Here is a 13,432-nt window from a genome sequence, read left to right as displayed (position 1 = left end):
GGACAAGATCTGAAAGGGTCATCTAGAAAAGTGACAACTGTGACGTAATAGCTGCCTGTTTTTTTTTTTTTATTGCTTTTATTTCTGTCATAGACATCGGGGGTAAAAAGAAAACACACAGTGTCAATGCCTATGTAAACACAGTGGTCCTCAGAGAGTCAGTTCACTTTTACAGAATAGTATGTTGTTAATTTATCTTCTGAATTGTTGGTGTGATTCACAGAAAATAGCTCCCACCCCAGACTCCATTCATAGGAAGTAGCCCCCACCCCAGACTCCATTCATAGACACTCACTTCAGTTTGCCACATAAAACCACATGTGGCATTACTGACAGACTCAGAGCGGGGGGTCAGGTTCCTGGGCAGAATGAAGATACTCAGAGTGGTTAATACCGAGGACTCTGTCCGCTTAAGAAAACACCCAAGGTGATAGGCAGTTCACAAAAATCGCCATTGGGTGGAACTCCAGGTGTGGGAGGACTACTGTCTCCATATCCTTCATCCAGAAAGGCCATGTCATCTTTAGCGGGGAAGGTGTGAGCACAGAGTGGATGAGGGTGAAGTGTTTGTTACACCTGCCCAGCCATGTCAGCCAGATTAACTCTGAAAGTCAATCAGGCGACTGCTGTCACAGGCAGATCCCTCTCTGAGATGGCAGAGGCCAGGCAGTTGGTTTCATTTTGTTTTATTTCAACTAATTAATTCATTTTGAGGGAGGGAAGATTGAGGGAGTAAAAGGGCATAACTTTTTTTCTTGATAATCCAGAACCCTGAGGCTTGGAGTGTTACCACAGAGATGAATAATTCAAATTCCCTTTTAAGTAGCAAGACCCCTATTCCTAAAAGGCTGGCAATTTTTGAAAAGATTATTGTGCTCGGCGGTGTGCAGAAATCTCAAGCTTCATCGAGATGGGCTCAGTATGAAGCACTGCATGTGTACAAAGTGGCAAATGTTACGATGATTAACAGTAAAACAAAGACTTAAGGAAATTACAAGGCAAATTTTCCTGCGGTCTTTCAGTAGTTATTTGTGTTTGCAGGTGATTTTGAATTTTACGACCCTGTATTTTTCTAATTTCACTAAAGGAGAACTAACCAAATTCGTGGATTTTATTTTTTGCCTCAGCTTCAAAATGCCTAGGGCTAAATCAGGCTTGGTTCAGTGGCAATCGAAGGTCTCAGAGCCTTCAGCATGTTTAAATAGCTGCTCTTCTGTTTATTTTGCACTGTTTTATCCTGTAAGCTGTCTCAAGGCTCTTCCAATATAAGCAGGAGGATTTAGATCTCAATAAATTGAAATTTGAATAACAGAGGCAATCTGGGTTTGGGGGTCTTGAAAGATTAGGATAAACATCTCTATTTCCCATTGCCATATTGTGCACGTTCTGTACATATTACCCTGAAATCAGCATCAGTCAAAATTAAAATATTAACAACAGCAATAAGAATAATAATGTTTAGATTTAAATTGTGCTGTTCAGTTTATAAGGACTTTTATTTACAGTTTTTCATTTTGATCTTAGAATAGTTTTAAAAGACAGGAAGAACAGGTGTTATGCCTACTTTATAGATGAAGAAACTGAGTCACTAAAAGATTAAAACATGCACAAAACTATATGGACAAGTGGTGGCAACAGGACCAGAACTCAGTTCTTTCCAAGAGCCTTGCCATAATTTGGCCAGCTGTGTCAACATTTGTGTGCCAACAATAAGACTTTCAATCATATTTTGATTGAATTTATTGCAAATGCCTTCTTATAAAACTAATAACATTATAGAAGTATAATGTTATCTCTTTTTTAAAAAGATAACCAAAGCAGTTATTCATCAGATCAATCAATTCTGGGATTGGAAGTGACAAGCAAGCAATGCTCAAATACCTTTCTCTAGCCTCCTCTTAATTTGATGGAAGACATAAAAAATATGTAACTTTTTTTACATGTAATTTAACACCAAAATATTCTGTGCTGTCATTTCTCATCACTCAAAATTCCCAGGAGTTGAATTTTTAGACACAGTAGAAATAAAAACCAAGAATTTCAAAGATACAGTCTAACATTAATAGAAACAACAACAACAATTTAAAAGGCTTACCTTGCAGCCTTCACATGTAATGACACCATAATGGATTCCTGATGATTTGTCTCCACAGATCTTGCATGGAATAATTTCAATTTGAGCTGCAATAGAATCACGCAACCAGTTAATTACATTTTCTTTTAAACACCTTATAAAAGCGTTCCCAGATCAGCATTTGTATAGTGAAAACTAATAACCTGCTAAACATTATACTGCATTAACTATTCATTGCTGAACTGTGAGGGTCCCCCTAGAGCCCTGGACTAAATTATGGCTGCTCGTTATATAATAGCTTTCGGGTTATTAAAATGGGTCATTTGAGAAGGTGTTTAAGGACCCACAAGAAGGCTGGAATCAGCATTTCAAAGCCTTCCAGAACCCGAGAGTTCGCAGTTTAGGCCTCAGAGCAAAGCAGATACTAGAATGTTTCCTCCGATCTCATTTTCCATCATTATTTTTAAAAGGTCATAAATCTGTCTTGGCTGAGCACTGTAGCTCGACTGGTCAAGAAAAATATGCTCCAAAAAGTCAAGACTACTTAGGAAAATGATTCAATTCCAAATATTCATGTTACTTATGATGGCAAGTTAAAAATTCCTTAATCATCCTTTTTTAATTAACATAGTTGCCATGTCCTAAAAATGAGTCCATTTGTGTACTATCAAAACCTTTCAACCATAAAGATAATATCCTATTTGTCAGGACTCATCATTTAATAATGATGAGTCCTGACAAATAGAATAAGTAGCCTCTAAGTTCTTTACTTTGGAAATTGATTTCCTGGTACAACACACTTGTGTTTCTACCCAACTGATTACTTAAAGATGCCTCATGCTTTAAAACTAAGCAAATTATATATATATATATATATATATATATATATATATATATTACACCAAAGTTCTCAAATATGACAAAATACATTTCTAAGCAAACACATTATATCTTGAGCAGAGTTGGACATAGCATAATTAAATATTAAAAAATAACCTAAGGACAAAATAATTAGGCAAGACAAAGTACTTGGATCAACTATGAAATAAAATTTGTATATGAAAAAAAGAGACCCACACTGAGGTGTATATACAGGATGGCAGTGTTCACCAGTCTACCTGGAATGTTCCATTAGAGTAGGTTTATTTTCCATGGTTTTCATTACTGGATATCCTATCAGATTATCTACAGGTCACACATACAAACACAAAGGCAAGTGCCCAAGTGTATTTCATTTTCATATACAGTAGGTCCTTGGGTTATGTTCGAGATCCGTTCCTACGGCGCAACATAACGTGATTTTCGGATTTTCGCCGTAAGTCGGAACCCACCTACATAAGCACCTACGTCACTCACATGGAGCACATACACAGCAGTAATGAAGTGAAACAGTAAAAACAATTTAAAAGAGAGAGAACAATTCCTGACTTTCACTTGTGGTAAATAAATAATAAAAAACATAAAGCACATATGTACATACGTCGAAATGACGGAACTTTTTTTTTAAATAAATAAATGGGAGATGGCGACGTAACCAGTAAAGGACGTACATTGAGTCCGACGTAACCCGAGGACTGCCTGTAGCTCCTATCTGGCCCCATGCCTTACACAAAGCAATGATGTAAGTTACACGATATAAGTAACACATTTAAACACAGCCCACTCTTCCAATCCAATTTAATCCCATATCCTGGGAGAATTTCCACAACACTTACTTTGAATTTCATGTGATGTTGTATTCAACAACTAACACATGAAATTCCTGGATTTAACCTCATTATAAAGCATGTGTGCCTGCTAACTTCCTTTCAAGGGGACTAGTACAAGTACTAAACAGGAAGTGTAAGCTCTTCAGAGTCCTTTTCCTATGGGTCACTTTTAGTGTTAAGATACTGAGTTTTATTGTCCAGAGTTAGAGATGGTTCAAAATATCATGTCCAATATATTTTCCATAATCCTGAAGCTTTCTAAAACTCAATAACGCTGTCTTTGTACACTGTCGAATATGTCTATTTGTGAGTTATGCAACTTAATATGTTAAAAGGTTTCATTTAACAAAAATGATCACCTCCAAGTCTTCCTCCTTATTCTTAGCACCTAGGAAAATTCTCTATAAAATCTGAAACCTAATAATGTTTCACATCTGTGGTCCCTCCAATGTTCTAATACAGTCGAGGCAAAGTTTTGTGCTACAGATTGTCTGCAACTGGAGAAAAGATAGCTAATGCCCAACATTTTTCAGGAACTCACAAAAGCCAAGGGGTAGCTGAAAGGTGATATCAGGTGAGAGTTATTGCCTGGGTTTTCCCAATCTAAATTAACTAGTCTATAATGAGAACCTGCCTCCCCAACCCTGACCCCCAAGGAATCGAATAATTAGGCAACACAAAGTACTTGGATCATCTATTAAACAAAATTTATATGTGGAATAAAGAAGACTGGCACCGAGCTGCTTCTGTGAATGTGTCACCTCAATCTATACTCACAGAAATTAGACACAGACAAACCTAGCTAGGCCCTGTGGTTCAAGTCAGCATCAAAATTACCCGAGGCAATTAAAGCAGCATTAGTGCTAAACTTGGGCTTGTCAAACGTCATCTTGATTCCACCTTAACAATGGAGAGATCAACACATCTAGTTAGTCCTTTATAAGCTATGAAGGCCCTGGGCAGGCCATAATGGGAATGCTGAGTAAAACTGTACCTGGATGAAATGGAAAATGACATATTTCTGTTGAGTGGGCCTGGACTCTTAGTGGATTATTCATCAGAAGTGAAACGATGACATTTAAGCCAATGATCAAAAAGCCTGCTAATGGCTGCTCTGATCCTGCCAGTGATACAGAGGTCTGACATGGAGGGGTCTGCTCGTGATAGGGATGGTCCTGGGAGTGCCACCCTGACCCAGCACTCTCACCTTTGGAATGGCTCAGAGTCTAGCTGGGGGGAGGGTAGGTCCTTGTTAGCTTGAGTCAGGCTCTCAAACTCTTGGTCTTCAGTCTTATTTCAGCTCCTAGGGTCTTCCAGATCTGGAGGACACTCAAGCTAAGATATATTTCACAAGATTTATGGAGGCCAGTGAGTCGTCCATACTCACTGTAGATGACTGGTATTTTCAAGCAGGAGGCCATCTGTCAGCCACTGTGTTTGTGCTTAGTTCCAGTGGGCAACGTGGGCCAAAGAATCAGAATTCGTTAGCACAAGATTCACTAGGAAGCTCTTGGTAATTATGGTAATGGAAAAGTTCTCCAAAGCAAGGTTCAGGAGTTCTGGCTAGTCTGACCAAACTATTCTACTACCTCCAGGAGGGCAATCTTATCTCAGAAGACAATTTCCATTACAAGTGCTCTTTAAGAAATGACTGAAATACATCTGCTCTGGAAAGTAAACTTGCTGAATGTGACCTGATCACACATGTTGTTATTTCCAGAAAGCAAACATTTGCAGATTGGAGCAGGGCACTCAGCCTTCCATTTAATCCAACAATGCACAAAAGCCGCCCACTCCACCTTTTAGTCAATTTACAGAATTCAACAGTAACACTGAGAATAAAAAAAGGTAGTCATTGACTTGCAAATTTTTCAAAAGGCAGGCAGTTTAGTTCCATAAATTTTAGTTTTCAGTCCAATAAGAGGGAAAAGACAAAACCCCCTTGCCCTTTGCTGTCCATCCCTCAGGCTTTTGCATTTTCCAACAGGCAGTGTTGTGTCTTTTCAAAATAATCTTCTTTTAACACAAATTATGAGTCTTGGCCCATAGATATACTGCACGCATTAACTCAGCCAGTATTTCAAAGGATGAGTTCTGTCAGACACCACTCCTGTCACAAGTATATTGATTAAATTAGCCCACATACATATTCATCTCAGCAAAGAGGTTTATTGTGTAGGGGAATATCTGAAGCAAAAAGCACACAGATAATCATGAATTGGCTTAACAATGAACAATCTTGCTATGAAAAATTCTAATTTGCCTACATTTTCAGCTCTATTGCCTAAATAATTTGCTCTCTCATGCGCCCTGAGTAATTCAAGCAGGCGCTCCACACCTGCAGAGGCAAATTTCTGCAGTTTCAAGGAGCTGACAACCAGCGGCAGCGGGGCATCAGGAAATCCGACAATGCAAGCGTGCTAATTAGCCAAGTGGTCCTTGGGCTGGGATGTCATTGAGCCTTGGATGTACTTCCACACAACGTTTGCTTTTCACTTTTAATTATAAAAGGGACAAGAACATGGACTCTGGCATTCTTAACACCTCATTTATTTCTCAGGACCTACTTGGATATATCTTGGATATATCTCAGGACCTAATGGGATATATCTTGGTCTTGAGAAAAATGTCTGTTTTCCCAAAGAATTAAAAAAATACAATAGTATGAGTTATACCCATCACTTCACTCTTGGTAAATAGTGAACATGTATTTGTGTTTATAATGCGAGGCATTATTGCATTTACTTCAACAATCCTGAGGTAGTATCATCATCATCATCATCATCATCATCATCATCATCATCACCACCACCAGCACCTACATTTTTTAAGTGAGAAGACAAATTCAGAGAGGCTAAATAACTTGCCCAAAGTCAGAACGCTAGGAAGAGGTAAGACTGAAATTTGGGGACACTCTGTCCTTTTGTCTAACTAAAAATTTGGGGCTTCTGCCCAGCCAGTGTGGTTCAGTGTGGCTGAGCTTTGACCTATGAACCAGGAGGTTATGGTTTGATTTCCGGTTAGGGCACAAGCCTGAGTTTCAGGCTCTATCCTCAGCCCAATCAATGATTCTCTCTCATCTTTGGTATTTTTCTCTTTCTTCCCTCTCCCTTCCCCTCTGAAATCAATAAAAATATATTTTTATAAAGTATTTTATTTAAAAAATAAAATAAAATAAAAATGTAGGGTTTCCCCTTCTCACCATTCTGCACTGCCAAGATCCAATCGCTCCAGTAACAAACATCAGGAGATTACCACTCTTGGTATGCAACCATTACCAAGGACCAAAAGACATCATAAGTAATTTGGTTAAACTTACATACTACTTTGAACTGATATCAAGATGTCTTTCTGGGAGTTACCTGACTAGTTTAAAACTAGAAGTAATCATCAACCTTATAAGTCATTCTTCTCAATTTTACAAAATTCCAAGTAGTTTTTGACCTTAAGGTGATTGATACCAAGTTTTAACAATTTTTAAGGCTTGGAAAGTTACTTAACCTCTCTGAACCTCAGTTTCATTTGTGGAGATTCAATGATATGAAATATAAATGACACAGCACATAAACGATTATTATTTATATTCTACATACATGCACATCACACAGTTCTTAGAAATCGTTGGCACTCAACACACAGTCATTATTATTATTGTTATTGTTGATAAGAAATCCTGCCTTATAGCGAAATGAAATTCTTTTCTGCAGTCCGTAAGCTCTTTCCAAAGTGGGGATAGAGAAAAGCTGCTTAGCCTCCAAGTAATATGACAGGCAGTTCATACCAGCCACCACAGCAATCCTTTGCAGCACTGGCACTTAACTGTCTGCTGCACACAGTGCTATGTGGCAATCAGGTGTGGATATGTCGTATAGAATTTGCTATTAATAATGCTAAAAAGACTAAACATTTTGATGGGTTCATATAAAAATAAACTTATATGGACCCAAGATTATCCCACTAATACCTTTCATCTAGCTCACTTGCACAATCACATGTTTTCTTACATTAGACTGCACAGTGCAGGGTTCCTGCTGGCTTGCCAGGAAATGGCTAAATCTTGGATACACCCATGAGAATATGTCACATAAGAATGGCAAGTAATTTCGTGTGTCTCGCAAAAACGGTCAAGAGCTACTGCTTTATAAAAAATATCTTTTACGTCAATTTGTTGACAGTGTTTTTGTTTTGTTTGTTTTTTTGCTTTTCTGGAGGGCAAATATTGAGGACTTTTTACTTGCTATGTTACATACTTCTGATGTTTGAATTTTTTACAACCAGCATGTATTACTTTTGTAAGCAGGAAAACCAATAAAGATTAAAAAGAAAAACCCCAAGGCATTTGATTTTATTTTCAGTAAAATGGCTTGAGTCCTTCATGGATTAGTCACTTTATTTTATCCCCAGTTTAAAACTGCTGGGTATTAAAGGCTCTGCATGGCCTGACGACAGCCCAGCGTGCATGTCAAGGCCGGATGGTGGAGTGGCAGAGCCTTTGCCTGCTTCCCTGAAGCAACTGTGGGAATTCCTGGCTTCTAGAGTTGTGCGGCCCCTCTGGTCTAGCCACCTCCTAGCTCCAAGGACATTGTGCCCTGCCCCGTGGAGCCCAGGCCAGGGGGCACACGTAGGGGCTGACATTCATCTGGCTATGAGCCCTGCCACAGAGGCTGGAACAGCCTGGACTAAGGGAGCCTTTTCCTAATTTGCCTGCCTAGAAGGGAGCCTTTTTTCAAACCATCCTTCTGGAGGTGGCGCCCTTCTCTGCAGTGTGCAAAGGTGCTGTGTGTGGTGGCCGTGGGCACTCTTGCTAGTGCTGCCCCCGAAGGCCCTGGCCACCCCAAATACGAGTTTGCAGAAAGCTCTCATTACATCTCATAGTGGGAGGGGAACAGACCGTGGCTTCGAGCGGTTTGGCACATTTTGTCATCCTGGTCCCTGGCTTGGAGTGCATCATGAATGTGTCCCCTGGCCCAGCCCAGGCTTGTTCAATGGTCCTTTGGGGAGGGAAGGGCTGAGTTCCAATTGCATATTGCAAATGGATAATCAACTTATTCTGCCATTTTGTCCATTAAATATATACTAAGTATGATATTCATATGTTTCCTTAGTTGAGACTTTTCTTCCACTGATTTTGGATTCTTTCATGACAGCACTTGATCTTCACTAAACATCACCTAAGCAATTAGCCCCCTAATTGGAAAAGCCTTACCCCTTTGGTATAATCTCATGGTCATTTCTGGCAGCAACAATAATGCCTGATATTTGCAGGGTTCTATAAGTTTTTGTCCTCATTAGCTTGCTTAGATTTTGGTGCTCACAACAACCCTGAATAAGCAGGTGGTATCATTATGCCCATTCTATAGATGTGGAAAATGAACCTCAGGAGGATTAAATGGCTTACATCTAGATTTCCCAGGAGCTAATTGTACAGGCAGCCAGCCACGAAGCAGAAATACTTGGTACTTCTTTCCTCTTAAAGGTTATTTGGTGCCTTTAAATTTATGTTATTATCTCCCTGGGGAGCTCCAGGGGAAATGATATGAGAGTAAGAACTGGAGGTCTATCCAGCTAAGAAGTGGAGTCGGCAATCCTTCCAAGGCTCCATCAGACCTTCCACTCCTTGGATGGCCTCAAGCAAGTCATTTACACCTCCACTTCCTCCATCTATAAAATGGGAATAATTCTTACCTCCCAGGCAAGTGGTGGTAAATGAATGTTCGCAAAGCTCTTTGAAGATGAAAAGACCTACATAAATGGGAGGGAAGCTTTAGGAAGCTTGGCATATCATTCTTGGCAAGGACCAGGACGCTGCACCCTCACTATCCACAACAGGCTCTGCCACAAAGAGAATACAGAACATATAGAACTGTAATTTTCATCTGCAAGCTAGACTTAAAGTTGTTTTTTTTTTTTTTATTGTTGGTTCCTAAAATGCCTTCCTGAGAGACCAATGCATCCAGATGTTAGTGTTTTAGTCTCTACTTGAGAGAAAAAGAGCACATGAAGGAGAAGTCACTTCTCTATACCAGCTGTCACCAGCAAAGTCACTCAACTCAACTTTCACCCGGGCTTGTATGGTTTTGCAGGAGCATAGTGGAAATGGCAAGATTCCCACGTATAAATACAATAAACATATGTATCACCCTCTGACATCTTGAACCTTAGTATTAAGTTGATATCTGACTCAAAGGGCCCTGCCAAACTGTAAACATTAAAGGAAAAAGTCCTGTGCCTTACTTTGCCCCCTCCCAAGTCCTATCCCTTACCTACTGTTTAAAGCCACTTCTTAAAGGCTTTAACTTGACTGTGGTTTCTGCTGAAAACTCAACAGCTTTTAAAAATCATTGACACAGACACATAAGCATGCCTTAAACAACTGAGAGGTCAAGCATTTGCAAACTAGATCTAAAATAAAAGGCAAAATTGGAGTTTTGGAACTTCGACTATTCCCTTCAGTCTTTATACAAGTAAGACTTAGGTGCATAAGCGTTGAAACACTGGGCCAGAATGCCCCATCGAAATTCAAAGAAAGCGGAACTGTGTTTGCGGGAAATCTCTGAAGCATAAGGACAACAGGCACATCTTCTCATGTGGCTTTCTGAGAATATGCAGCTAGTTCTGACAATGGGAACAGAATATTAATCCTTTGTAATATGCTTCTATCCCTACTAGATTAAGCTTTCCAGAGAAACTGACTCACATTCCCTGATGCATATGTATCTCTGCTAAAAGCCAAATCCAAATGAGCTCTTTGTCCCTAGACAGGGAAATTCTGTCAAATCAGAGAGAAAGAAGATTTTTCATATAGGGGAACAATGGATAACTTTGATTTTTAGAATAAATTCTCTCTAGAATTCTCCTACAACATAGTTACACAAAATACCTAAATTTGAGGCAACTGACTCTTTGCCTTTTTGGGTAACTAGGTAGTAACGAACTAAAGCCTTGAATAAATTAAGTGAATATCAAGAGAAGCAGCTTCCCAATACTTCACTTATCCAGTGCGTCAAATACTGAATAAATTATCATCCAATAGAAGATGATGCCATTAAGATCAGCAATACGAATAGTTTCCTCTTTTTTGGTTTTTCAATTTAACCTTTCTATTGCCTTTGTAAACAATGGAACATATTTGTTCCTGAGAATTTGTGGGGTTTTGAGAAATCAGGGACCAAGACAGAGGTATCTGGCCATTTGGCCAAATTACTCCCAGTTGGAATAAGGTCCCTCTAAGATTGTAGAATTAACTGCATTTTTTTCATATATAATTCTGGAAGATCTTCTAGGACCTTGAGATTAGAAACATCTAGTAAAAATCCTCCTCTTGAACCTCTCAGTGTGGGTTAACTGTCATTTCATATCAGCAGGAAAGAAAATCCACTTTATAGTGCTAAGTGGTTAGACTCTACTGAAGGGAAATTCCCTATAACTTCTTTTCCAACTATGGGTGTGTGTCCCTTATATAATTCTGGATCATACTAGACAAAAAAAAAATGTCATCTGAGTCACAGAACTGCATCTAATCTTATCTAGCAATCAACCTCACTCTAGATACCAATTCCTTTTCCCCCTTAACAAGAACAATTTTGCCACATTTAGGTTAAGTCTTCCTTTGCTCACAGTTGAGAGCAACGGGGTCAGTCAGCTCTTTGCTTTCATCATTCAAAGTCTGTTTTTCACAACAACAGAAAAGAACATCTTTAAAACCAAACCAAATCTGGAGATCTTATCTCATTTCTGCGTAGCCAAAAACATCAGAATTACTTTTACTGCATTTTATGAAATAACCTTACTTTACACAATTCCCCTCAAGTTCTCATATCTAAGCCCAAGAAGATAACCACTCCATTTTATAGCTCTCTTATCTTTGCATCTGCCTATGCATACCTCAAGCGATACCCATTGTACAATCTTGGTACTTCTATTTAGATGCTTTTACTTTTTTAAATGGGTACATATAATATAAAAATAAACAAACCTGGTGCTTCAATTACAAGTCCAAAGACAGGAAAATGTATTGACACAGAAATGGGTCTTATAACAAATAGGACATTTATTTAAATCTATATCAGTTCTATGACTTCTATGAGTCTGGAATACAGCATACAGCTTAGCATAGAGCATTACAGTTCACTGAACAAATCATTCGAAACATTCTGTTTGCATCAGAATACTCCGTAAAGGGCCAAAGTCTCCTACCTCAAAAGTCAGCCATTGATTGCTAATTCCAATTGCACAATTTCTATGACCACTTACAGTGCCATCACAAAAGTCAGCTGGATGCAGAGATGCAGAAGTGGGTCAAATAACAGGAATCCAGGTTAAGTCATCAAAGCTTACAAGGTAAAGGAACCCATTGCTTCTTTCCATTCACTTGAATGTTTTTTTTGAAGATAAGTTACTGTTCATTGACTAGATCATTTAAGAAATATTCCCCAACCAAATTAAGTTTGAATTCATGGCAAAAGATTGGAAATAATTATAACTTTAAACCTTGAAAATACATTCACAACCCCCTCTGTATTAAGCCATAGAGGACTAAAATGACAACAGATCCATAGTCACAGCCACAGACTGGTGAAACCAAAACCTCTTGGTCTACAGGCCATTTTAGTGGGTGAGGATGGTTAAGAGGATAACCCCACAGCCCAGATCCCCACTTTATGCTTTCTCCCACTTCAAAAAGTCTCCATAGAATTAACTGGGAGAACGGAACTTTGGGCAAGAGACCAGGGAAGGGTCTGGTCTTTATTAAAAGTCACAAACAAATGATTTAGACTTGCCAGGAGAAGTGTAGGTGTTGCCATATTAATCATTTTAAGGCTGTAGGATCTTGAAGGATCAGTGACCAACTCCCCCTGGAAGAAAAGTTCTACTAGGTTCACCTACAATTTCCAGGACGTAGCCAATGACATAAAAACAATAGACATGGCAAGTTCTAAGCTTTCAAATAAATACATCAAAGATGCACCTCGGGACTGCAGTTCAATGTTGTTGATTTTTTTGAAAATTCTCTTTCATAATGCTTTTCTAAGACAGCCAGTGCGGCCAGGCAGAGGAATAACCAGAAGAGTGTATTCTGACACTTTCTCTAAACACATGATCTTTAAACTTGCTTATTAAAGAAACATTTTCATTCTTAATTAAAATATATAAGATCGACCAGAAAACAGATAACAATATTTGCTGAAAGCGGATGCACAGGTATTTCTATGGCCCATGCCAAAGGGGAGAAAGCAGAGCAGGAAGCTGTGTCTTTAGAGGAAAGGGAAAGACAGAAAAAGAAAAAGGCAGCAGCGCCTTGGGGACATGAAGCAGCTGTGAGACATGAGGAGAAGGAATGCTCTGGGCCAAGGTAAGAGATTGACAGATTTATTTTAAGAAGGTTCTTACATCTAAGCATCAATTCACAGACTACAACACCTAAGAAATGTCACTCCCCCTGCCCCAACAAAAGGAAATGTATAACTTGGGTGTTTATCTTGAAGCTACCTATTTTTATGTAAGTCTCTAGAGGCCTGGTGCATGAAAATTCATGCACTGGAGGGGGGCATCCCTCAGCCTGGCCTGCCCCCTCTCACAGTCTGGGAGCCCTCAGGGGCAGAAGGTGACCCGGTGATCAGGAAAAGGCAACGCAATCACACCTCTGCTG

General features: G+C 39.2%; 1 protein-coding gene across 6 annotated transcripts in view; it reads right to left on the bottom strand.

The window, feature by feature from the left end:
• RORA (RAR related orphan receptor A) overlaps positions 1-13,432 on the bottom strand; it is a 714,961-nt gene that overhangs the window by 29,614 nt on the left and 671,915 nt on the right. For all 6 annotated transcript variants that reach the window (XM_080669992.1, XM_080669991.1, XM_080669994.1 and 3 more), the window contains one exon: positions 2,096-2,181. In XM_080669992.1, the coding sequence (XP_080526118.1) occupies positions 2,096-2,181 (86 nt within the window). The remainder of the gene's footprint in view (positions 1-2,095; positions 2,182-13,432) is intronic.

This window comes from Plecotus auritus, assembly GCF_963455305.1.
Source record: "Plecotus auritus genome assembly, chromosome: 1".
In the NCBI taxonomy this organism is placed as follows: domain Eukaryota; kingdom Metazoa; phylum Chordata; class Mammalia; order Chiroptera; family Vespertilionidae; genus Plecotus; species Plecotus auritus.
This window is presented reverse-complemented; position numbering and strand designations above follow the sequence as displayed.